This window comes from Gobius niger, assembly GCF_951799975.1.
Source record: "Gobius niger genome assembly, chromosome: 15".
NCBI lineage: Eukaryota > Metazoa > Chordata > Actinopteri > Gobiiformes > Gobiidae > Gobius > Gobius niger.
The window spans coordinates 18,057,326-18,080,722 of record NC_136866.1 but is presented as its reverse complement, the minus strand read 5'-3'; the positions used below and the strand labels follow the sequence as shown (position 1 = coordinate 18,080,722).

Here is a 23,397-nt window from a genome sequence, read left to right as displayed (position 1 = left end):
CCTGCTAGAGGGGTCATTCCACCTCCTCAAAATGCATGATCCGTGTATTAGTTTAACCCAGTCATACTTCTAATTATCCCAGTTATTATCCCGGTATCTGCATACAAAGGTTTAGGTGCTCTTGGTCAAAATGTCAGTTGAAGGAACAGGCCACCGTTTTTCCACACTGAGATATGTTCTTACCTGAGCTTAGACAAGTTGATACATACGTAAGGAATACATTGGGAGAGGCCAAATTCTGACAACATCTTTGGTCGTTTTGCGTGACTGAGGACACGCACAAAGACCAGACAGGTACAAATGAACTCGTCTAAGCTCAGGTAAGAACATATCTCAGTGTGGAAAAACGGTGGCCTGTTCCTTTTAAAGATGGGCATATCCAGCTTTTAAAAATGGTAACACATTATTTTAAGTGCCTCCGCTTTGATAATCTACATTTTTTATTTTAAATGTCTCTGTAGGAATTAAATAGTGGTTTACAGCTTCAGCACGGTCTGATGAACCGACATAATTTTCGTTCGATGGGCGTTTTGGGTTTTTCACAATGACACAATTGTATCCAGGAAGTACAAAACGAAGCACTGACACTGAAGAAGAAGAAACAGGATTGCTCAAAACTGTGTGAATGTATTGAAATACTAGTGCAGGTCTGTCTATAAATGAGGGAACAACGTGGTTTAAAGCCAAAAAAAAAAACGATTTGCACTTCCACTTTAATGTGAGCAATGATGCAAGAAGCTTTCAGTTCGGATGGATTTCTCGACTGCTCTTTTGAGGTCTATCCACAGATTTTTAACGATGTTTAGGTTAGGAGATGCGTTTAGGATCATTAACCATTCATAGAAGCCATCCTCTTTTCTTTTTTTTTTACTTCACCTTTTTTCACAGATGGTTTGCTTTCAAAATTTGTTGGAATTTAATTGAATCCATTCTACCCCTCTATGTTCCCTATGCCGCTGGCTGCAATACAATGCTAAGAATTGGGCAGATGTGTAAGTAGGGTACAGTGAGTGTTTATATGAATGGCGCGTGAAGTTCAAAGGTCGACGGCTGTGATTGGTTGACAGTGACAGACGGGCGATTGGAGGTTGGAGTGAGGATAAAACGCTGTCTTCCTGGTTGCATTTAGACTTCAAAAACGGTATCTCTTTTTTTAAACAAAGCTGAAGTCCAGTACTTTTCTTTTAAGCTAAATTTATAAATAGTACATTCAAAGCGCTTTAGATGCCGAAACTACTTGAAGTAAACTTTCTCTCTCACTTTTACTGCAGTGTGGCTCCAGCGCTGCAGTGTTCCATAAGTAGGCCATCTCCTGCGAACCCTATAGCCGGATGTTTGGATCTAATTAATGCACAGTATACGCAGCGTCACAGCCTTTCATCTCCTCCGTGTGATAATGTAGGACAGCTGGAGCAGATTTGTAGATGGCACTCACAACAACTTTACATGCCTTTTTCTCTCGCCGTGCAGACGCTAGAGATCAGGTGATCACTTAAAGGTGGGGAGTTAAGTAACATTGACTTCCTTGATGCCCGGAGAATGTGTTTGAGGCATCTTTGAATCGGCTGCAGTGCCTATTCTTCGTGCCGTTAGCTTAAAGGGGCTGGATGCAAGTTGGCCATGTTATACTCACTACTGCCACCTCAGGCCATATGTGTAACAGCACCTTCTATATTAAGCTCGTGCATGACGGCAATTCGGGCCGAAGTGACACCTTTTTGAGTGACAGTGCAGTATTTTAGAGGCAGTTGTGGTGAACAGGTCTGGGCTCATTCTACGCATTAGGACATGGATGGAACATTTAGGGGGGGGAAATACTTAATTTTAACATTTTTAAACTCCCTATAGTCCCTTTAAACAATGCTCCACCTGTTCGCCCCACGGCCCAACATAAGAGCTCTTCCAAAGCTTATCCCTCCATCAGAGATTATTGACAGGCAAAGAAATCCGCCAAAGCTTCACTACTACAACTGTCATCGGTTGTAACCCCCGCTCACACTCTCAAACACACTCTCATTCAACCTGGCCTATTGTACATGTTTTGTGACGCCCAAGTTCCTGGGATCAGAAAACTTTTGACCTTTCAACACGACAGAGACAACAGCGATAATCCATTTTTTTATGCCTTTAACTGATAGCTAAATGCATAGCTTATCGTCATGTAAAACCAAACAGCCAAACTTTATCAGCACTTTGTAGACTACCTTGTCACGCAAATGTATTTGTTCATAGGGTAATGTTGTTTTTTACATTTCACTTTGCTACGACACAAAAGCTCTCATCATAGCATTTTAAATGTATTTTTTAAGCCAACAAAGAGACGTGTTTTGGAGGCTGTGAAATGTCATATAGTAAAAGAAACGTGAGGGGAACATTGTACTTGGTCTTATACTCGATAGTAACCCTGTGCTGTCAAAAGTAGCGTGTCGTAGCAGTAATAAAAGTAGAATTCGCACAAGTGTATGCTCTTCGCACAGAATGTTGCAACTTCCTGCTACCTGACGGCTGTTTCCTGTCCTTGTATTTTCCTGTGGAGAGTTAGCCGTGTCTCGCTGAAATGAATAAATATTTAATAACTGACAACATATTAAAGCTTGATCCTAGGTAAAAATACTTGACCAATCTTCTATTTTTAATTTATGCTATAAAGTGAACAGGTAGTCATCGTTAACCTACACTGGCCAACAAGAAGTTAGCCAAAAACATCCCGTTCGCAGAACCTATTGAGATATAATTTGCAGCCATAGTAGTAGTTGTAGATGATGCAGTATGATTCAACTTTTCTTTTTTTTTTTTACTTCTCTCCAGGTTCAACTCGAGGTTGCAGAAGGTGTTCTCGAGGAAGCCCAAGAAGAACGTGGCCAACGGGAACGCGGCCGCCAGCAGCGAGCTGGAGGATGGTAGTATCTCTCGTGACTTTGTGTGGGACGATGACCCCACGTCTCCCCTGCTCTCCCCAGGTGAGGTTATCCAGACAGGCTTAGCAAAAACCTTCGGATCAATATGCTAATCTAAATCTGGCTTATTCTGCGATCTCTTCTACTCAAATCTCAATTGCTAACTTTCCTTTCCAATCTACTGATCAAACGACAGTGCAGTGCAAACGTTCTCCAAAAGTCTAGATACTTCTGAGTGAGGTCTTTATTAACATCCCAGTCATGTAGCATAACTCAATTTGAAGAAAATCCCTTAAACTTTTGCACAGTACTGTATACTTCTCCACAGTCTGCTCGACCTCTGTGAACTGCCTCAGCAAAGAATTTTATCTCCTCCAAAAGTTCAGCCTGTTCCTGTTTAAATGTGCGCAGTTCTCCGTTGGGCGACAGCAGCGGAGTCTTATCGGAATGGGCCAAAATGAAATGTCACTTAAAAAAAAAGAAGAAAAAAATGCACTTGCATAATCAAGTTTTCCTTAATGCTTCTGGTGATGCAGTTCATTGATGTGGGACTGTGTTGTCTTGGCTAATGACCGGAGGTGGACAGAAATCGGATACATTTAGCTTAGTACTTCAGTAGTGCAGTGTCATGAGTGTGAAAGTTGTAGTGCGAGTGCTCGTCATACAGTGAGCATTTTGTTTTCATAATAGGAGTATTTTACCTATAACATGTGGTAGTGAGCAGTGGTTGGCATGGTATGTGTTGGAGATTACATATAAGCAGCATTTGTATATGTGTGTAGCAGAAGGTATCCTGTGCACCGTATTTGTGGCAGTAGATTCCATATGTGAGACAGTAGGCGCCCAAGACACAGTATGTGCTCATGATCAAGTTCAAGTTTATTGATGTAGCACTTTTCATCCCAGACAGAAGATGCAGTAGGCAAGGCATTTAAATTATATTTATACTGCCCATTTCATACGTTTTTTTTTTTATACCTATACTTTAACGATACTTTGATACTTTTGATACTTTCATCGATATCTGAACGATACTTTTTCCGATACCTATACTAAAAAATTTGTCAACCATGTCACTTCCTCGTCAAAGCTTAGTTAAGTTCATTGGCTGCATCCGAAACCATCAAATTATAGCCTCTAAGAACTAACCCTAGCTCCTGATCCTTATCCTTTCATGGGGTCAACTGTTAGATCTCTATGCAATTAGTGGACTTTTGCTTAAGCAGCATTTGCCCAATTCGACCGTCCTTACCCAGGGGAAGCGGAAGTGACAACACCAAAAGCTTCTGTTTTCTTCTTTAAGGTTATTGGCAGACTGCAGGCAAACAAAAGTGGTGACAACAACCTGTATTTTGTCACTTTTATAAAGTTTGGCATGTGCAGAATCTTATTCCATATTTTATTTTTTTATTTAATGTGTACCTGTCAATCAACAGTGGTTGCGCATGAATCACTCGAGGGTGGAGCCGAGGGGGTTGGCGCGGTGACTTATGGGATGGCACATAGCTCCTAATCGCCAGTAAGGGACCACCAGAGGTCCCTATGCTAATGTAGCTCTGATAGTTAGCATTGAGGCTCCTTTCCCTAACTCCTTCCTAAATGACAGCCCAATTCGGAGGCTTCTTATCATGGCGGACGCTGACGCACATCCGGTTTGGCGTAAGACCTCTTACCAATCTGCTCGTTTCGGAAGGGGCCACTGGGTCCACTTGTGTTACTGGTATAACTTTCAGAGTTCATTTGGTCAGACACTAGGATTAGGTACTTCTGATGACGGCCTGCAGAAGGCGGCTGAAACATGTAAAGTGACCAAATGAAGTCTTTATGTACTACCTAAACTTTTTGTTCACTCGATACTTTATTGGTATAGTTTAACAGTACCCAGCCCTATATGTGAGAGAATGAACGGTGGTCGGTAGTAATAGACGATCGTAGTCGTAATAGATGAATATGCAGTGGATGGGAAGATATGTAGTAGTTGTTTATTTGTTCTTCGTACTCGTGCGGGGAAGTGAAATGTAGAGACTAGGTGCTACTGTGATATATATAGTTGTGCACTACTTTGTTTTCTTCCACCTCTGGCAAAGCTGCAATAACATTTCTCTAAATTCCTCTCTAAAATGCCGTAGTAACGGCGTTGCTCCTCTGTGCTTGAGCCGTGTGTTGAGCGCTCTAACACGCCTGTCTGTTTAGCCTGACTAAACCTCCTCTGTCTAGTGTCTCCTGCAGTCTGTGTTGCTCTTTGCCATCTCCACTGCTGCTGTTACTGCTGCTGCTGCTGCTGCTGCTGCTGCCTCCTCTGGGCACGCTCTCTCATCCCCGGACTGGTAATGAGGTTCACAACAGGGAGTGTTTACCCGCCTATGTTTACACTCTTAATTTATGTGCGCTCTTGCATGCATAAAACTTCAAATTAAAGTGGGGTATTAGCAAATAAATATGCAGCTAAACTTTGGCTGATCCCTCTGGCTTTCAAAGGGGACATATATACTCACCTTTTTTTATGGCCATAACGTAATTTTAAACACATGCCTGGAGTCGTTTTTTGTTTAGTCCATGCTCTGTACTGTACAATAGACAGATTTCAATGCTGACAAATATGAGTCATGTGACTGATGTGTGCGCATGCAATATCACGTTGTCAGTTATTTATCCTCAGATAGATCAGATATCAGTTGCTCAAATAATGGCAATGAATGAACCTCTGTTAAGGCTCGAAAATAGTTTGTAGAAAGCTTGTCATATGAGGACGCGGCGCTTATTAACCTACCTCTTACCTCTTAACCCCCACCTAAACCGTGCTCATTTTCTCCAGTTTGGCATTACCCAAATCTGAAGTCTGAGTCAAATAGTGGCAAAAACGACACGTAAACAAGGATGAAAAGGTGGCAAAATAGTAAAAAAATTAAATAAAATCATCAGAAAATTACGACAATGTGGCAACAACTTCAAGGAAGAATTGTAGCTTTGTCTTAGCTTTCAAATGAGGCGTGACACTGGTCTATAGGCTTTAACCCCTTCAGTCAAGAAGCTTTTAGAATTGGGTAAGTTAAGAGGTTTGGGAAACTTACTCCAAGTACAGGTGAACTCAGTTTTTGACATGACATAAAATGCAATTTCTTTGTAGATAAAGAATGATCTAACCAGATATAAAATGAACGCCACAAATGCATGCTTTCTTGATCTGAACTTCGGACCATTTGCCTCTCTGTCTTTGTCTCTCGTTTGATAGCACACAACTATAACTCTGGTCTATTCTTCTGAAAAGGGAGAGCACCAGCCGGTTGTTAAATAGTTTAAATCCTTGTTGGTTGTTGGTCCTATTCGTGCAATTAACAACACAACACAATGGCATTGGGTTGTTTTTATCATCACATGAAATGGGTCTTATCAGAATGTCGAATTAAATGGACTGTGTTCCATTTAAAGCAACATTGCGGAGCATTCCAGGCTATACTGTGTGTCGCTATGTCACAAGAACAACTAAAATGTTGTTAAACGCTGATGCAGACAACACTCAGGCTGTAGACTAGACTTTGGAGCGATCTTATATAGACTAGCAGTGGTCACCAACCTTTTCCCCCCTACAGACAGTACCAGACTTTTCTCTCCGAGCACAGACAGTGTTTAACTCACAGTGGAATGAAGAAAGTTAGTAGTTTGTTCTGTAATGAGAAGCAGCGGCTTTAGCACCTCAGTCAGCCCTTAGTCAGATCTATTGAGCTGAAGAAAAGGACAAACAAGTCAACATTTGAAGTCTATTCAAACTCTGAACAGAATATGCAAAATTCCTTCTTTTTGTATCAACCAAAAAAGCCATAAATTATTCAGATTTTGTCACAAACATCTCGGGCAATTTGGACAATTTTTACGCATCAAAGGCCTTATTTTGATATGAAAACAAATTAAATCAAAGATAACCTGCAGTTCACTTTTTCATTCAGCGTCACTTTTGATCTGTAAGATATTTTTCACCAAAGAACAACACCCTTAATGAAAGCTTGCGTTCTATTGTGTTTATCTGCTAAAATGTTAATCCAAATGGCTCGAAACGGCCAAAAAATAATGCCCCCTTTGGCTTGAAACACAAGAAGGGTTGCGTGGACGGGGGTAAAACCAGGTCGCGCAGCAGTTCCTTTTGCTTATCGCCGGCCCGGAGGTCCGCGCTGTCACAGAATTGCAAATCAATCTTCGGCCAGCGCGCATAAATATTCAGGGGGAAACTTCAAAGCTGCAGCAGGCCGTTTGGAAGAGCCATTTGAAGTTCAGACTGATGCAGCTGCACAGTGGCGTTCCCAGTCGGTATGGGGGAGAATCGGGAGAGAAAATGCTAGAAAAAGGGGGTTTGCAACCAGAAAAGAACACGCCAAGAAAATTGAATAAAGTACTAGACTTTGTTTTGTTACAAATACCTCCAAAACATCCTTACTGCGAGCGACCTGACTCTTTGGACTCTTACTGCAGATCTGGAATGTTCCGCTTTTTTAAAATTAAGAGATAGACATTACATTGATGGATATATGAGGTGCGTATTCATAAATGAGGAGGACACAGAACACAATAGAAAAGACACATGGAATACAACGGGACAGGAGGATGTTGTGTGATTGATGGTAAACGGCTGATGCTAAATTAAGTCAAACTTCCAAAGAGAACTAAATGAAATGAATATGATCTTGCTTTGACACCATGAGACCCTCAGGAGGTGGGGCTTAGGCTAGTTTCCCCCCCAATATTGATACTTTTGATAACATCATGCATATTAATGAGGTAGCAGCGCTCCACTGCTTTATACGGCAATAACGGTCAAGAATTCAGTCAGAACAGTAGAGGGCAGCGCTACAATCTTAAGCACTCGGGCCAAACACTGTCACACAAATATATGACTTTTAGTAATAGTTATAGTTATGCATAAGATTAATTTGTGGTTGATTTATTCCTTTTGGGCATCAGGACTGTGGTTTCTTGTTTATTTAAATGTAAGTCAAGTGACAGCTCTATGAACCATTTTCCATCGGGGATCATTTATTCTTATTCACTTATTTATTTAATTTATATAAAATTGTAATTTTTAAGGGGTACAATGCGTATGAAAACAAATGTAAATCCTGAATAATGTGTTGTATGTTAAAGCAGTACTAAGTGTAGCAGAGTGGAGGTTACTATAAAATAAAAAAATAAATATGTTGCCACAACGCCACACAGTATAACTGGGAAATACCTTAAAACAAGTCTAAGGCACACAAGTTCGTTAAAAGGACCGGGCAGAGGCAAATGATTTACAAAAGCATGTTCTGTTTTATTATAAAAGTTAAGTTTGGTTTCTTAAAAAGTTCATGTTGTTGTTTCGTTCTTTAAAAGCTGAATCCAGGACGTTCAGAGGAGAGAAAGTGGACAGACATACAGGCAGGGGAGGCATGATGGTGCTGCAAAGACCCTGCAATTACATTTAACATGAGTACAGAATACATTTTACAGCTGACAAAAACAAAACAAAGATCCTACCAGGTAGCGAAAGCGAAGCAAGACACCCTACGAGCCCGCAGACCCCGGACCACGTCCAGCTATACGGCACCACTCGGACCGGCATTAGCAGCGCTATGTGAACAGTAGGAACTTAGACAACGTACCCGCATGACAAGACACAAGCTGCGAACACGCTTACCATCAAGGCATGGAAGTTGCATACAAAGTTGGACGGCCTTAAGCCTACGTCGCCGGCTTGACGCTCCCGACACGACGCACAATCCAGCAACCCCAGACTAGCCGCTAGCGAAGCCCCGCAGCAGGTGTGACGTCAGAGAGGTGAGAGGGCAGGTGATGGGGAAGAGCCCCTTTTATAGCGCGCCCCCTACGTGCCATTGGCTTAATGCAGGGACACCTACCCCACCTCACTACATAAGTAATTCGTGCCCCTAGAGGCCATAAACGCCACTGCACTGCACTTGTGTTTTTTACACATTAATTGTCCGTGAGAGTAAATACTACGCTGACAGAAAAGACAAAGGGACAGAGGGTTATTGTACATCCAATGACACAAAGGAGATCATTTTTTCACTCAAATTTGGCTGTAAATACTGTTTAAGTGGCGCTAGCTCGCAGTTAGCTTTGCCCGTTGGCCTGTTAGCTTCTTTTTCCTGATTCCATTAGTGTGTATTGGTGACTCTGACCCGGAGGCAGCGAAGTTGCTTTTGTGGTTTTCTGGCCAGAGACACCGGGGGAGATGATAGACCCCCCCCAATCATCACATTAACACTTGTATTACCCCCAGAGGGACTGCGGAAAGGATTTATTAATTATTATTGTTGGTTTCAACTGTGCATCATAACGAAAATCGTGAGGTACCCAGAGGTTCCCACCCCGACTATGTAATGAAGGCGATTTGAACTTCGGAATGGTCTGGACTTTGGTCATCTCTGAACATGCACAAACGAAACAAAAGGCGACTCCAGGTTTGTTTTTCACGAGGGAGCAGCATTATCATTGTAAACGTATGGAGAATGGGCTGATGACAAAGGATGAAGCATTTATAGCAAACTTGAAAATAGGGAAACTTTTCTTAGACTATTTGCTTTGAAACTTTTTTTGACAAAGTGATTCCGACTGCGGCCCAGGGCGTATTAATATTCCTGAAGTAGGCTGTCAGCGGGAGGCTTTGGGGAGATATTATTCTCAAAAGATAAACTGCTGTTTGCGCTAGCGCCGTTTGCATCTAAGAGAGTTTAGTTTCAACGGCGAAGGTAGAACGGCACCCACACACATACTGATCCATAAAGGTCTATGATTACGCGTACTGGGTCCTATATTTGTTACTGCTAAACAAGGAGAGTGCCAGGGCTAATGAATGGGTCTGTCTTTTTAATTCAATTTTGCCCAAATGGAGCTGTACAAACACGAGCAGAGCACAAACCACAAGTTCAAATTCAGCAATGAAAGCGGGAGCAAAGGTTTTAACTGTGTTGTGTTTGTTGTTCATTTACAACATCACAATTCTTCACAGGGATGAGTTTATAAGCATTTTTCCCAACTTGCCATGGCCACTTTTCATTGTCACTTCGACATAGATGCTAACAAAACTAGCCTGCAAACTCGCAATCAATAAAAATCGATCCTGTTGTAAGCAATAGTGTATATATTTTTCTATCAAAATGCAAATCAGGTCTGGGTGGCTTCTTAAAAAGATCAACATAGAAATGAAACGGTTTCTCTTTTAAATGATTGGATCTCAAAGTAAATCCCATCACTGTCCTGAACCGCCCGTGCTATAAATGACAAACTCATTTCACAAAGTCCGAGCGATCACCAAGGCTTCTGAATGTACCAAAGCAATCAATCGTCCCAATGTTGCAAATGAAAACTGCCTTTTCTCTCCCCTCTCCAGTGAAGCCCACTAAAGAATACAGCCGCGGCTCCGTGGTGATGGTGGACGAGATCATTAACGCCAGTCCGTCCAAGTTCCGCTTCCCCGAGGCCGGCCTCCGAGTCATGGTAACCAGCCACTTTGGACCCAAGACCAGGCTGAGGATGGCCAGCCGCCTCATCATCACTGAGGTGTCTTTCCATGTCTAGTCAAATACTTTTTTTCTGAAATGTGCTTTGGAATTGTGTCACTTTTTGAGGTTTTTCTTGTCAATTCACATCATGAAGTTATGGATACTTTTAACGAAAACGTTACATATACTGCTAAAATGTATGGGTGCTCTGTCCGGGTTGTTCCGATTGGATTTTTTCTCAATCAATGGGATGGTGATAGTTGGCGAAGTTAATGTGAATTCAAAGAACAGCAAGGCCTGTAAATTGACACTCAACCCCAGAGCACATGGCTAATTATACACGATTCAGCTAAACACAGTTGTGCCACTCAAGGTGAACAGAAAAAATATACTACTATGATTCAATGCTGGTTTACCCATCGATCCTGGATTATCTGGAATCAGAATCAAATTTGCTTTGGGATTGGAACAACTCTAATTTTACTTTTAATTTGCTTGCCCAAATCCAAATGAGTCCCTGAAAGAAAAACAAATACTTTGATAGTCATCTCGACAAAACTTTTTTGCCAATCTGTGGTAAAAGATATGCATAAAGACTATAATTTGGGAGCATTAATGTGTCTTCTATAGCAGTGGTTCTCAATTGGTGGGTCAGGATCGAAAGAGACTCTCGTAACCGTTCTCAGTGGGTCGTGAGCCTTTATTTATTTTCTGAAAAAGTATAATAACTCTAACATTAGTAACAATAATACAATATTTTGTATGAATTCTTCTTTTTTGGGTCACAGCTTGTCCCTAGCGTGATATATATATTTATAGTTGGTCCTGACGTCATATCAGTTGAGAACCACTGTTCTATAGCATATTTTTCCCTAATAACCATCGACTTTGTATTGGAATTATTGAAAGATTTTTGTCGAGGAGTTCAATTCAAAATATTCCAAATTGCAGTTCACCATTTAACCATGAGGGGCAGCACACATACTGGATTAGACGGTTTTGTGCAAATTCAATCAAGTTTCAAGTAAACTTTACACTAAAACTTACTCACTGTATTGAACTGGAAAGCACCTTGTCTTGGGGTCCGATGCTGCACCAGATGAAAACCATCTCATTTAGAGCTTTAGTCGCCTTCGCATGAGCCCAGTGACTCAGTGTGTGTCTTGTGAAAGCGCCAGAAGTTGGTGCAGACGGCGAATGGCGTGGAGACACAAGTGGTGGACGGGAAGGCAGACCTGGAGAACGGGACGGTCCCCGAGGACAAGAAGCCAGAGTCAGAGGAGAGCGACACCATCTCTCCCTTCCACATACCAAGTACGCAAACTCGTTAGGATCTTTTCCCACATGGGCTGCTTTTACCAAATGTGAACAATGGTAAAAGTAGCCTTTGAAATGGAGATCATTTCATCTTCCCTTTGAAATGATCTCCAAAAGGCATGAACTTTTACAAGAGTTTTTTAGTTCTAGTTTGCGGGATTTTTTTGCCCTTTCTTCCTCACAAAAGTCTTCCAGAACCAAGAGATTTCTGGGCTGCTCTTTGGAGGTCCATTCACATCATGTTCAATGCTGTTTAGGTCAGGACATTGTGAAGGTCACGGCTAAACCTTCAGACTGCACCTCTTGATGTAATCCATCATGGATTTAGAGCGGTGTTTAGGATCATTACCCGTTTGTAGAAGCCAGTTGCTTTGTTGTAGCTTTTTTCACAGGAACTTCCTTGGAACTTTTTCAAATCCATTCTTCGTTCTACCCATGAAATATTCCCTGTGCCACTGGCTGCAATACAGCCCCAAAGAGTGATTGATCCAGCCACAGGATTAAAAGTTGAACAGAACACAGATAGGACGCAGTCGTTTGTAGTCAATTTGTAGTCCACAAACAATCCTGGCAGTCAAGTAAACGCTCCGGTAAGCAGGAAGCCTCAGAATACAAGAACTAAGCCCAGACTGTAGAATGGAAGATTGAATTTGATACGAGGCCCACAACCGAGCGCACTCACAACAACAGAAGTTTGCACAAGGAGAATCTGACACAACTCTCAACATCCAAAATGACACATTACATTTTAGCACAGAGTGAAACTGCTGCATAACATCAATTCAATCAAGCGCTTGCTGCGTTCCCGTCAGTATTCCTCAAAGTTGTGAAGATGCTCCGTCAGTGTCTGCACTGGTTTCCTCTGAAAAATCCAATCCCGAAAAAGAGGTTCCAACTTTTCCACATCAGTTGCAATGTTCAGTATCCATATGGAGACGATGTCCATGCATAAACATAAGGAATCTGGTTGCACATGTCACACATGCATTCGACAGTGGCTTACAAACGTTTAGGCATGACATTTAGACAAGCCTCGTGCATTTGAGACAAAAAACTGGAGTTAAAATAGAAGTGCAGTCTGATGGTTTTGCTGTGGCCTTCCCAGTCTCCTGACCGAAACATCAATGAAGATCTGTCTGACCTCCAGAGAGCAGTGCGTCCAAGATGACCAAGAAATCTCTCAGCTCTAAAAGATTATCAGATGAAAGAAACGTTTGCACCCACTGTAAGTCATTTAACTCGACCAGGCCTAATGCAACACAAAACACTCAAAGCAATCAAGCAAATCAGAACGTGACTGACAGAACTTAAAGAAATAGGCCACCGTTTTTACATACTGAGATATGTTTTTACCTAACCTTAGTCGAGTTACTATATACCCGTCTGGTCTTTGTCCGTGTGCTCTGTCACGCAAACGGAGCACATACGCAGCTTCTCCCACATGTCATATAGCTCCAAAAAAGCTCACGATAGAAGCTACCGTGCTCTTCCACGTGTTGTAACATGTCGATTTTATAAGCAGATAAAAAGGGGTACTATAAAAAGAGGCGTAAGGATACGAGGAGCAAAACGTCCGCGCAGTAACTCCTAAAGACTTCCCCGCTCACTTCCGGCAATAACCTTTAGGAGTTACTGCGCGGACGTTTTGCTCCTCGTATCATTACGCCTCACAATATAGTACCCCTTTTTATCTGCTTATAAAATCGACATGCTACATTTCTGTGTAAATATACTTCGCATGAAAACACTTCACATAACTTTATTTAAATAGGGAACACGTGGAAGAGCTTGGAGCTTTTTTGGAGCTATATGACATGTGGGATAGGCTGCGTATGTGCTCTGTTTGCGTGACAGAGCGCACGGACAAAGACCAGACGGGGATATATTAACACGTCTAAAGTGAGGTAAGAACATATCTCAGTATGTAAAAACGGTGGCCTATTCCTTTAAGTTCACGTATAAGAAAGTAGGCCATAAAGGGGGATGAAATAATTCACATGTTTTTTTCCAGGAGGGTGTGGGAGTAAGATCAAATGGTTGATCTCGTGGCCCCTGCTCCTCCTCCTGTTCCTGACCGTGCCGAACTGTGCCAAACCGCGCTGGGAGAGGTTCTTCATGCTGTCCTTCATCCTCTCGACACTATGGATCGCCGTCTTCTCCTACGTCATGGTCTGGATGGTATGTCCACTGCTGAACGATGGCAAAAGTTGGTCGTCATCACATAGAACTGTTTTAATGATGAAAAGGAATGTGTTTCTGCCAATGTTTATGTCAGCAAACTACAGGAAAAGTGTCAAACTGATCTCTCTAAACATTTTTTTTTTATGTCAAGTATTGAAAACGCAGACTTAATCCACGGAAATTGAAGTGTCTGATCTTATTAACTCTTAACCCCCACCTTTGAGTTAGTGGGATTGAACGTCATATTTGGGCATCGTTGATAAAATCAGCCATTTTGTTTATAACTGGGAAACAATAGACATGAATTAACATTTTAATATCCATAAATTAACATTAGTCAAAAGTACAGTATAATAAAGAATGAGAAAAGAGCCAAGGAGCAACTCTGTTAGCTGCTGGTAATTAAATTATTTATATACAATTATAATTTTTAAAATAGCTTCGAATCTAAAGCAGGTTGATGACACAATCCTAATCTCTATACCACAGTGTTCGATTAAAAATCCATCTGCCTCATGACAGTAAAGCCATCATCTCTCCTGCTCCCATACACTCATCTCTCTCTCTGTCCCCGCTGTAGGTGACCATCATCGGCTACACACTGGGAATCCCTGACGTCATCATGGGCATCACGTTCCTGGCGGCGGGCACCAGTGTCCCAGACTGCATCGCCAGTCTCATCGTGGCTCGGCAAGGTGTGGCTTTCACCCAATGATCGATACCAGGCTGTTCACGGCAGGGGGGTATTTTAGGAACGCTGCCTGGCCCTGGGCTGGACCGTAACACTGTACATCTACATTTTGGCACAGATCGATACGGTTACTTACCCAGTCTAGTTTTTCCACTAATGTTGCAGTGCTCCAAGATAACAGTTTAAATATCTGTTTGATCTGTTGGTTATTTTCAGATTGTTCCTTTCTCAGATGGCAAGAGGAGCCAGTGTTCCTGTCTCAATTTAAACTTTAATAAAATGTGTCCAAAAGAAAAAGCCAGTGTTGGAATCATGTTCTCAATAACACAAAAACTACTGTATACAAACTACACCCCTGAATCTGCCTTTTTCTGCCTTTCTGTGAGCGCAGGATACACATCTAGTGGTCACTTTCACCTTTTTGAAAACAATTTTTATCAAGAATATTTTTATTGAATTTTAACATATTAAAAAAGATGTAAACATATGTACATTTGTTTGGTACAAAAAAACATACAAAAAAATCCCTGGCCAAAAAACAAACAAAAAAACACCCACACCATTACTGCCAAAACAATGACGTCACACCAAGACCTACGTTAACAAATGAAGGTACTGTAAAGTACAAATACAATATCACAGGGCTGGAAATGCAAAGTAAGAGAGGTCCCCAGGTATCCTCAAAGGCACCAGGCGTTTGTTTAAGCGAACATCTTATCTTTTCCAATTTTAAACAGGACATGACATCTTGCAGCCACTGTGCGTGTGACGGAGGGGAGGCCTCCTTCCATTTAAGTAAAATGGCACGGCGTGCCAGAAGCAAAGCAAAGACTAGAGACTGTCTCTTGTTGGTGCTGAGATATGTTTGATTTTTTTTAAAAACCCAAAAAGGGCTCAAACGGGATTTGGTTCGAGCCTAAAGCTCAGTCGTTGAACTAATGAACAAGACCAGAACATGTGGCTGAGGGAAGCCTCCGTCCGTTTACATCTGGTGCACAGTGGGCTAATCTCAGGGTACATGGAAGACAGCCTGGACTTGGAAATATGTGCCCTGTGTACAATTGTAAATTGAATGAACCTGTGGCGAGCACAGAAAGAGGAATCGTGGACTAGTTTGAGTGCACCAGCCCAAGCATCCTCGGTCATACTGACGCCCAAAACCTCTTCCCAAGCTTTTTTAAATGTGTCCATCAAGGGACTTTTAAGTTCTAGCATAGTATTATATAACCTAGAAATTAGTCCTTTGGTTGGCTTTAATGACATAATTTGCAGTGCAGCTGCTTGAGGAGTAATTGCAGAATTAGACAGATATGGCTTAAGGAAATGTCTAATCTGAAGAAAACGGAAAAAATCAGATTGTAAAAGGTTAAATTTCTCTCACAATTCTGAAAAAGATGCAATGATGCCATCTTTGAGCATGTTTAAAGCGAGTGATGCCCTCGTGATGCCATCTCTGAAAGCCAATGTCCATTGTAGAAGGTTTAAAAAATTGATTTAACATAGGACTCCAAAGCGAAAAGCCACCAAGGCCAAACTGTTTCCTATATCGACTCCAGATTTTCAGAGTATGTTTAACCAGAGGATTATTAAATTGAACCATATTTTTTAATTTGTGAAAAATCTATTGAAAGCTCTCATTTCATCTTAATTGCAATAGAATGTTAGAGTTTATTAAACATTACCGTAGAAATCCGTCTTGTTGTGATTTACTATCAAATATTGGGCCTCATTCATGAACATCTTCGTAAAAAAAGTCCTAAAATCTGTGCTTGTCAGAAAACTGCGGCAGATTCACAACATATTTTTAAATGATTCGTGCCTGTGTTCTGAGGTTGGTGAATGCCGACTTGGAAGCGCGTGCGTGAGAGGACTAATTAGCATATGTCACCGCCTCATTAGCATATGTCACCGCCTGTCTTTCACTATAAAAGGACAAGAAGTGCCAGAGGAGGACACGCATGACAAAACGCAAATCCAAAACTAAGAAACAAGAAAACCCCAAAAGGAAAAAGAACTTTAACTTGTGCGCAAGCACCCACCCAAATGTTTGGGTACCAGGCAAATTTGCCCTCCTTACAAAATGATTAAATAGATAAGCCATGTAAATCACAAAACCCTTTTCCTTTTTTTCACATGCGAGTGCAGGTTTGGTCCGTACACTCGATGCGGTGGCGTGACGTTCCACCCACGCAGCTCAACAGGGAGAGCGCCCAATTTGTAAACACAAGTTTGCGAGTTCGAGGCCGACGCTTGTCTATATTAAAGAACGTCAATTCAGTTTGCATTTAGTCCTATTTATAGGCAGCAGCATTAATAACTTTTAGCAGTAATACATGTGTAGCACATGTGTCAAGGTCAAGGCCTGCGGGCCACATGCGGCCCACAAGATGATTTAATTTGGCCCTTTGAGGGGCGTGAATTCCTGAGCGTGTCATAAAAAAGTACGTCTCTAGCCCATTCCTGTGGGGAGTTATGGATTTTTAACGAAATAACCAGTTTGCTCACTCCAGCCACTAGGGGGCAGCTTAAATTATAATATAGCAAAAATTCTACACGTGTCTAGCAGAGGACGCTAATATAATAAGAGATCAGGATATAAACAGTATATTATAACCACGTGGTAAAAGGTCAGTCTGCCCCAGGGCGGCTGTAGCTACAATAGTAACTTATTGTTACTGTGGTGTGTGGAGTGAATGAATAATGACATTATATAGTACTTTGAGAAACAAGTGACGCCGGCTGATAAAGCGCAATAAGTGTATGTAAGCCATTGTTATTTATTACGCCACAGTCCTTTACAATATATGCGGCCCGCGACCTACCGTGGGGGCTGAATTTCTCGACCCTCGACCCAAATGAGTTTGACAATCCTGGACTAGAGATTGTTTGTGTAAGAGTCCTCCTGACCGTCCTTAAGATTTGTTCTTCCAGGGGAACGTTTTCAGCACTGAATGTGTCGTGAATGAGGCCCAATAAACATTAGCTAAAAGCAATATAAAGTTGAGATTAGAGCCTGCTGAGTCACTCTTAGAAGTTGTGATAACACAATCCCAATCTCTAAGGTTTCTTAATGTCCTGAAAAATACTAATACTAACACGTGTGGAAGAAATATAATCTTGGCTAAAAGTTCCGTAATATCCCTGGATATAACTGGATCTGCTGTTTTTATTCAGCAAAAGCAGCTCAATGGGGCGAAACATTCAGTGGATCCCTAATCATGTATTATAGTGACATTCATTTGGTCTGTTCCTAATTCAAATAAACAAATCGTGCTAGGGTTAGGGATGTAGACCCGTGTCGATTGGAAAAGTATTGTCATTTATGCAGAGTCTCTCAGACGGCGACACAACAAACCTAAAGAGCCAAGAGACACTTTTGAAACTTTGTGAAAATGTTTAAACATTCATTTATTTTAATTTCATGTTAATATTATTCAACTTGGCCACACTCATTGCGTTTTTATGAGGGAGAGCGTAAGTAAAATAACTGAAGCATGTCTTAAACTGCCAAATTTTCCAATGAAATGTTCACCTCTAGATACAGAAAGAACTTTCGGGACTAGGATTTGATTGATCATATGGATTTCTTTTTGCTACTTGTCATCGCTTGCTTACTTGTTAGACTTGATTCGTATCACACTTCCCTGGCACTGGTCAAATCCTCTGGTCACTCAGTCAGACCCATAAAATACGTGGAAGGGAAGAGTTGACCTGAATCGCCGTAGAACTATAGATTTTCCATAGTGTTCCAATTATACTGAATCAGGTTGTTGGCTACAGCATGTATCGGTCTAAAGTTACCTTCAGTTGTGTTTGCGACTCTAACCACTGACCCCGCCTCCTCTCGCTCAGGCCTTGGCGACATGGCGGTCTCCAACACCATCGGCAGTAACGTCTTTGACATCCTGGTGGGGCTGGGGCTGCCCTGGTTCCTGCAGACCGTGTGCATCAGCTACGGCTCTGTGGTAAGACGGCGTTTCAGTGTCAGAGGTGAGAGCCGTGGGGACGAGGCACAAATGTATCTGTTCCGCTCTTCCAGGTCATGATCAACAGTCGGGGGCTGATCTACTCTGTGGTGCTGCTGCTGGGATCGGTGGCTTTGACGGTGAGTCATTTATTTATTTCCTTTATGTTATCAGGCAAAATTCTTATTTACAATGTTGGCCTGGAAGTCCATTTTCCACGTCGGTGCCATGAAGTTATGAAGTCCTGACCAGTCCTGACCCTGTGTGTCTCAATCATTACGTAGACATTCCATAACAATCCATGCTGACGTGCCCAAAAGGATGTCTCAATACTTTCCTGTGATTGGCAGGTGGGGGGGATCCACCTGAACAATTGGCAGCTGGACTTCAAGCTGGGCATGTACGCCATGGTCCTGTACGCCATCTTCCTCTGCTTCTCCATCCTCATCGAGTTCAACGTCTTCACCTTCGTCAACCTGCCCATGTGCATCGAGGCCTGACCCCGAGCCCCGCCCGCCGCCATCGGTTCGTTTCCTCTTTCCAGTTATAATGGACCTATCTACGAACTGTTTTTTCTTCCGACTTCGGTACAGTTTTTTTTACTTTTTGAATCGAAGTTTGTTTCTCCCTCCCTCCCCAGGATTGGAGCCTTTTTTTCACGTTTCGACATCCAGTCCTCGATTTCCGTTTTCTTTCCCACAGCATTGTTCCGCGCGGCCATAACCTTTCACCCGTCTTTCGCATGCCTTTTAGATGTCGGGGAATCGGACGTTTCCCCCTTTGTTGATTGTCGTCGATTTTTGACGTTGTAAATTTCCGGACACCCGCGTTTGTTCCAAAGCCAGTCTTTTCGAACCAAAACCTTTGGCCGTTCAGGAGATGAGACCAAAATGTCTAACGCCCTGCTCCCCCCTCCTCCTGGACAAGAGAACTCATTGTTCCTACATGAAATGCCAAACTCCCAGTGTGCAGTGTCGTGCGAGGAGTGGGGGGCGTGTCCAATGAGGGTGTGTCCTATAAAGGGGCGTGTCCTCAGAGGCCCCTCCCCTTCCCGCCTGGACCCGTCTCTGCATGGCCTCTTTCCCTTCCCCGTAAGAGCTCTTCATTTCTTCATTCGAAACAATACTTTTCCACTCAGATCGGTCCTACAGAATGTGATGGTCTCATTATGCAGCACTGCACAATGTAAACTTGTATTTATATTATTTTTGTATTTATTATTTGACAAAGATTTTTGTTGAGAATAGCGGAGGAGAGCTTGTCGCAAATGCGAAAAGGACACGTTTTCATTTTGTTTTTCACTGAAACCAAGTTGCACATGAAATCGCTTTTCTCTCGCTTTTGTGCTGTAAGGAGATTCGACCACTAGGTGGAGCCGGCACTGGAAGGCTCCACTACATTGTATCTTTTCAGCAGCAGTGATGGTTACTCGACCCCCCCTACCCCCTTCTTTCCTCCGGCATTCTCCGCACAATTTCAAACCAACAAACTGAAAAACAAAAGCTATTCAGGTGAACCGGCGACAATGACGACAACAACCGTACAACTCGAACTTCTGCCCTTTGGACAGCAGGGGGTGCCATCACAGCCTGTCGGTTATCAGGGAAAAATCCGGAGATCTCCAAGAGGTGGCGCCGGTGGTCCGTTTCATGTAGATATTGCACTTTATTAACAGCCGTCCTCTCATCCGAATCAAGACAGTGCTTCCTTCTTCCGTGAGTGCGTTCGTATTCCGTGTGCGTGCGTGAGACATTTCGGTGCGTTTGATTCTTTCTTTTTTTCCTGCTACAAAGAAAAATCAGTCTCAAATTTGTCATCGCACATTTTCCCTGTGTCTGTAATGCATGCGGGGACTTTTGAGGATGAAAAAAAAAAATCATGGATCCTTTTTTTTTTTTTAAACAGCACAGCGAACAACTCAAGGCTTCCCGGGCATGTACAAAAAAATGTGTGTCCTCAGCCAACTTTTGATCAAAAAGAATTTCGGCAGCTACGCGCTACACCGGGAAAATGTTCTTTTTTTTTTTCTCGACGTCAAGCAAAAACGCCTGTAACGGAGACAAAAACTTTGCGTGCGTTGTGTTTGGAAAAACCCTACCTGTTTCACACCAAGCAGGGACTTGTATATGCAATTTCCATGTGAAAGGATCCGAGCGGTTGCCATATTTAAAAACAAAAAAAAAAAACGGAGTGACGTCGGTTTGTCTAGTGCCGTGTGAGCTCACAAGTGTGTGTCCCAAAACATGGACATTTTTCTTTTTTAGGGGACCCATTCCTCACCCACTGTTTTCTTGTACAAGGGGCATTAAACCCAGTTGCAACCCTAGCATGACGAAAATCAACTCTCGGGATTTGAAAAAAAAAAGATTTTTTCCAGAAGGAGGTGACCACACAGAAGCAAAAAATAAATAAAAAAAACCCTCTAAACAGGACCTATTTTCTTTGGACTTGCAATATATACGAATGTCCCCCCCCCTTCCCAAAATAAAAGTGTTATATTTTTCATGCGACCTTGGCGTCGATGCTGCGCTGTGTGGTCATGTCCGTTGATGCAAGACCCATTTTGTCTCTTTGTTAATGTCACTTTTGGAAGGAATAATAAAAAAAAAAATCAACTTGTACGCCATATTCCATGTTTGAAATCAGACTCTATGGCAATCCTATGTACAAAGTGAAGCGCACATTATAGATATATATATATATATATATATAAACACGAGTGGCAATGGAGAAGGGACGGTGTGTTTTTTTCCGAATGCGACCCGATGCACTGTGAGCTCAATGTGACGTGGAAGTTGTTTGTGGAGAATAATAATGATAATTATGAGTAAATAAAAATGATATATATATAAATATATATATATTTCATGTAAAGTTAGTTACTATAAATATTACCAAGGACATCTGTATAACTTATATTGAATGTATTGTCTTGCTATATCTGGACATATCCAACCAATGCATTTTACTGTAAAGCAATAATGTGAAGAAAAAAAATTAAAATGGCGAAATAGTTGGTGGGCTTTGGACTTGTGAGTTGTGTCAGTTTGGTGTTTGTGCACGGATGAAATGACTGTTCCATGTGGGCAAAGGTACTGGGCAACAGGTTAGAACAGGGCCGGCCAAAGTGCAGCCCTTTGACCCCTCAAGAGTGAATAAGTGTGAGTCAGTCAGTGAGTAAGTGTAAGTAGGGATGTCACGGTAACCGGTGTAGCGGTAAACCCCGGTAAAAATTTTGACGGTGAAAATGACCGTCTTGTTTTGTGTTTTTATTACTATCTCGGTGAATAACCGCACCCGCGGTGTAGGCACGGTGGGCCTCACCAGCCACCGTCTCATCTGCTGCAGTTTCCGCACATGTGCACTTTGTTGTTTACAACCCAAACAAAACTTTCTCGAAGCTGGAATCATGTCCGACACGACAGTGCGCAGGATCTATCAGCCTTCAGAGTTCAGTTTGCGGAGCGTGCAGGAAAAAGTGTCTCCAAATGCAGCAATACTTCGAACCTCTTGACTCACCTGCGTGACCGTCTCCCACAGTTCTATAGCAGTAAGTTAACGTTGGCGTTTTAGCAGAAATGCTGATGTGGGACTTTGGGTTGAAGGAGAATGTATCGAGTCGCATCATAGTGCGGCTGCAGCGCCACCGCCAGCATAAGCCATGTCGCAGATACATCCGCACGATGGCACAATGCGTTACGGGGCTCCCGGTGGCAGATTGCAATAGATTCACTCTCGCCGCAGTTTTATGAATTTAGTAATGATGGTATTTTCCCAAATCTGCAAAGTGAAAGTGAAACAGTTTTCCTGACATAGACGGTTTATCTTCGTTTCTGACGCTATAAATAGTACATGTAATAACCTCGAAACGATCAACAACACATCGTTATAGTTCCTTTACTTTGATGTGAAAAGGCTTTGTCTGTATTTTTTTATGTAACAAGCACAGTTAAACTTTTTTTAAATGATTTTAGTTTGTGTAGGACTATCAATGCTTTCTGAACATATCAACACACATTTAAAAAAAATACCGCGATAATACCGAAAACCGTGATAATTTTGGTCACAATAACCGTGAGGTAAAATTTTCATACCGTGACAGCCCTAAGTGTAAGTAAGGTCGAGTAAGAAGGTGTAAGTAAATAAGTAAATGTAAGTAAGTGTACATAAGTGGAAGCAAGTAAGTGTAAGTAAGTGTACTTAAGTGTAAGCAAGGTTGAATAAGTAAGTGTAAGTAAGGTTGAATAAGTAAATAAATGTAAATAAGTGTACGTAAGTGTAAGTAAGAAAGTGTAAGTGTACGTTAGGTTGAGTAAGTAAATGTAAGTGTAAGGTTGAGTAAGTAAGCCTGATAAACCACACCCACTGAAAGAAGGTGGGTGTGGCCACACACGGTAAACAAGTTGCTGAACCAATCACGACCGTCACAGAGAAATGACAAGGTTACGTCACTCGCTGCACCGCTATGTTGTTAATTCAGTTAACATTAACATTAGCCAAAATTAATCATGGATGAAATAGTCGAGGATTTTGCCTCTGCGTTCTCCACGCGATTTTATATTTAGTTCATATTTTGTGAATTGGACTACAGCTGTCGTCATGTCCACTAATTATTTTATTTCACTGACAATCTGTGTGCGTTTGGCCCGCACCTTCAAACTGCTCCAATTGCTCCGTGACCAGACTAATTCCCTGCGTGGAATGGACTGGGAATAGTATGGCAGAGCCAGGCAGAAGTAAGTGACCGTAAATGTAAGTGTGAGGTTGAGTAAGTGTACGTAAGGGACCGTAAGTGTAGGTAAAGTTGAGCAAGTAAGTGACCGTAAGTGTAAGTAAATGTAAGTGTGAGGATG

The 23,397-nt window shown here is 42.0% G+C and overlaps 1 protein-coding gene across 8 annotated transcripts in view; it reads left to right on the top strand.

The window, feature by feature from the left end:
- The window catches only part of slc24a4b (solute carrier family 24 member 4b), a 96,950-nt gene extending 76,511 nt beyond the window's left edge, over positions 1-20,439 (top strand). The window contains exons 10-17 of one of the 8 annotated variants that reach the window (XM_079572735.1): positions 2,809-2,900; positions 10,279-10,385; positions 11,569-11,704; positions 13,719-13,885; positions 14,469-14,583; positions 18,432-18,544; positions 18,619-18,684; positions 18,895-20,439. In XM_079572735.1, the coding sequence (XP_079428861.1) occupies positions 2,809-2,900; positions 10,279-10,385; positions 11,569-11,704; positions 13,719-13,885; positions 14,469-14,583; positions 18,432-18,544; positions 18,619-18,684; positions 18,895-19,044 (946 nt within the window). In that variant the 3' untranslated portion in view covers positions 19,045-20,439. Of the gene's footprint in view, positions 1-2,808; positions 2,961-10,278; positions 10,449-11,562; positions 11,705-13,718; positions 13,886-14,468; positions 14,584-18,431; positions 18,545-18,618; positions 18,685-18,894 lie in introns of all 8 variants that reach the window. The other 7 variants (XM_079572734.1, XM_079572731.1, XM_079572733.1 and 4 more) reach the window with 7 other exon arrangements.
- Positions 20,440-23,397: the final 2,958 nt, after the last annotated feature.